This window comes from Arachis ipaensis, chromosome B08 (assembly GCF_000816755.2).
Source record: "Arachis ipaensis cultivar K30076 chromosome B08, Araip1.1, whole genome shotgun sequence".
In the NCBI taxonomy this organism is placed as follows: Eukaryota; Viridiplantae; Streptophyta; class Magnoliopsida; order Fabales; family Fabaceae; genus Arachis; species Arachis ipaensis.
Window position 1 is genome coordinate 128792088 of NC_029792.2, and position 3015 is coordinate 128795102.

Here is a 3015-nt window from a genome sequence, read left to right on the forward strand (position 1 = left end):
ACATAACAAAATGGATAGCACTACTTTAAGTTGCATGCTCCAGCTTCAAAGACACAGCATTTTATGTGTGTAAGGGTTGAATAGGATTAGGTGAAACTCATGTAAAGTTAATTTCATGAAAATTTGATAGTTAAAAATCGTTAAATAATTTGATAGATTTGATTAAATTATATTATTTAACGGTTCTTATCTATTAACTTTACATTAAGTTAACTGCACCTGAGTTTTTATCATCGATTTGATATCGAACTAGCAACTAAATCAATTAGATCTATCGGTTCAATTTTACTATCTGTAAATAGCTCAATTTTGACAATTAAAGTGTTTATAAAACTAGTATATCTAAAGTGTTCAATAATACTAAACACAATCTATATCATATTATATTTAATACTTCTTGGGCGTTTAAATATTTTTTCCCTATATATCTAAATTCTTATTTTTTGGGATTTTTGAAAATCAAGTTAAACATAATATATAATTAGGGTTCTTAAGTTTTTCAAAAAGTTTTCCCAAAAGCACAGTGTCAATAGTAGCAAATTTAATGAACAGTACATGACTACATGTTATTAATATTCTTTATATATATAGTAGTAGTAGTACATGTTATACAAACTTTTAATATTTTTTAGAAACGTTTAAGAAATTTTTTTTTTCTCTAAAATACCTCTCAATTTTATTTAGTATAAAAGTAGTTTCGTCTAAAAATTTTTAATGAACATTTACATCTTTTCTCTAAAATACTAAACAATAAACCAAACTTTGTTGGTTGCCTATAGTATTCTCCAGTCCTACAAGTTAAGAATTAATTTGTCGCGGATCTGAGTTGCTGACTAATGAGTTGTTGCATACATAAGACAGAATTCAAATCTGTAACATTTACTTAAGTCGACGAGTGAGCTACTCAACCAACTTAAGTTGGTTAAACCAAAATTCTTAAAATAAATGACTTGGTCCAGTTTTTGAGCCCAATGGGCCTGAGAGAAAAACTAAAAAGGGCCTTTTTGAGGCCCATATGTTTCCTTCTACTTTTTCTTTTTTCCTACGAAAGGTTTTAGTGTTTTACACTTTTACTCTAACTTCTGTTCTTTCTTCTGTCAAAACTCAAAAGCTTCAGCGTCGTTCTTAGCTTTAGGGTTTTGCGGCAGGAATCTGTCGCCATGGATCTTTCAGAGCTCAATTCACCTGAAATGCAGAAATTCTACTCCGTATGTTTCAATTCTTCATCTGCTCCTGATTTTTTTATGTTAACAAAATAATTTACTCTAATTTCTTTTAGGAATAAATGTTTTCTAGCTTAGAGATTTTGCTTTGATAAGCTGCACCTTTTTCTCTGTTTCGTTTTGATTTTCTTTTTCGGATATTGTTGTATATGTTTCATTGAATTACAGATAAAGTTGCTTAAGCATTTTAGAGAATTTTAATTTAATGTGTATAAAACTCAGAGCATGCATAATTTAGTTACGAAAGGGAAGAACACGGATATTATGTTCATTGTTTCGTAATGTTATGCCCTAGAGAGTTATTATTATTTTTTGTTGTTGTTGTTAGAATAAATTATACTAGTCTCCCCTGATATTATGTGATTTTCACTTGGTTCTTTACGATTTCGTCATGTTCACACTGATCTCTCTTACTGTTATGTTCATAGGGGAGGTTAGTGTCACATTTGGTCTTTCATGTTTCATAAAATACAAGGGTTTCAAGTGTAGTTGCAATGTTGTCAGTTATCTAAATCTTTGAAGATGTTAGTATATGCTTTTACAAAAGGTTATATCACCTATCTAAATCATTGGATTGTTAGTATATGCTTTTACAAATTGTGAGGTGTTGCGTGTAATATCGCCTAGCCTCGGGGGAGACCAGTGTAATTTATCCTTATTATTACTCAAAGGCTTAGGTACGCAATGGCGTAGCTTAGCCAATTTAGCTTGTAATTTTATAAGAGTGTTTGGATTAGAGGAATGCCCTCACTGAAGCTGTTCTTTTAGTTCACTTGGATTGCTTACCTTGGATTGTTAATTAATAAATTGTCTATCTTCCATGTAAAATAAAAAATAAAAAAGAAATAAAGGAAAACATAGGCAATGCATACATTCTCTTTGGGCTTTTTTTTTTCCGGGTGTCTTTGATTGGGGGTAAAAGTGGGGTGAAAAAGCACATGAAACACACCCTGTGTAATAGTTGCTTATGTCTTGGTGAGGTACTATAAGTTGATTAATTTGTCCTCAATGCAGGAAGAACAGCAAAAGGCCGTGATTACTGAAACAGTGGCTAAGGTTACAAGCGAATGTTGGAACAAATGCATCACGGGTACACCTGGGAATAAATTCAGTTCCAGTGAAGCTTCTTGTCTTTCGAACTGCGCCCAGCGTTATGTCGAGACGAACATGCTTATCTGGAAAAGGTTTCAGAGCATGCAATGAATTATCGTGGGCTTCAATGTGCTTTCTCAATCAAATTATCAGTGCCAGAATCTTAATATTGTTTAGCAGTTAGCACTTTCTTGGATTAAAATTTTTGGACCCTCCTGGAATACCTGAAACTCAAGGGTTTTTTGGGAAAAAAAAAAGGATAGAGTACAGAGTTTAATGTTTTTGTTGGTTCACGAAAAGTACTTATAGCAAGTGTTTTAAATTGCCATCCGAGCAAAGTCATTTATTCATGCCACACACATTCTCATGAATCATGATTGGTAGTTTAGCTCAACCCTTAGGAGGGGACTTGAATCAAGGTTTCTTTTTCTCTGTTTGGCCATGTGGGTTCTCCATAATAAATATGACGCATTCCTTTGGCCAATTTTGCTCTTAATATAGGATCATTGAAGACAGGTTTTTTGTTATTGGAATAGGTGAATTCTTACTGATCTATTCTCTGAAAGAACTGGACATGATAAATGTTCATCGTCCAGTTCGAGCATGAATCAAACGAACTTAGAAAAGAGGAAGGGAAGAAACGTGCCATTAGATTATAGAATCGTTATGACTCATACAGTAGAGAAAGAAAACTGCACAG

At 32.6% G+C, this 3015-nt stretch overlaps 1 protein-coding gene across 1 annotated transcript; it reads left to right on the top strand.

Annotated features, from left to right (window-relative positions):
• Positions 1042 to 2799, top strand: LOC107614403 (mitochondrial import inner membrane translocase subunit TIM8). Its single transcript, XM_016316614.2, has 2 exons — positions 1042 to 1208; positions 2238 to 2799. Exons 1-2 carry the CDS (start codon positions 1161 to 1163, stop codon positions 2424 to 2426), a joined length of 237 nt encoding a protein of 78 aa, XP_016172100.1. The 5' UTR covers positions 1042 to 1160; the 3' UTR covers positions 2427 to 2799.

What these genes read in the sequence shown, in the direction of transcription:
- LOC107614403 (XM_016316614.2), top strand. Translation starts at nt 1,161, where the DNA reads ATGGATCTTTCAGAGCTCAATTCACCTGAAATGCAGAAATTCTACTCC. An exon ending in AAATGCAGAAATTCTACTCC is followed by an intron (nt 1,209 to 2,237) that starts GTATGTTTCAAT and finishes TCCTCAATGCAG; the next exon opens with GAAGAACAGCAAAAGGCCGT.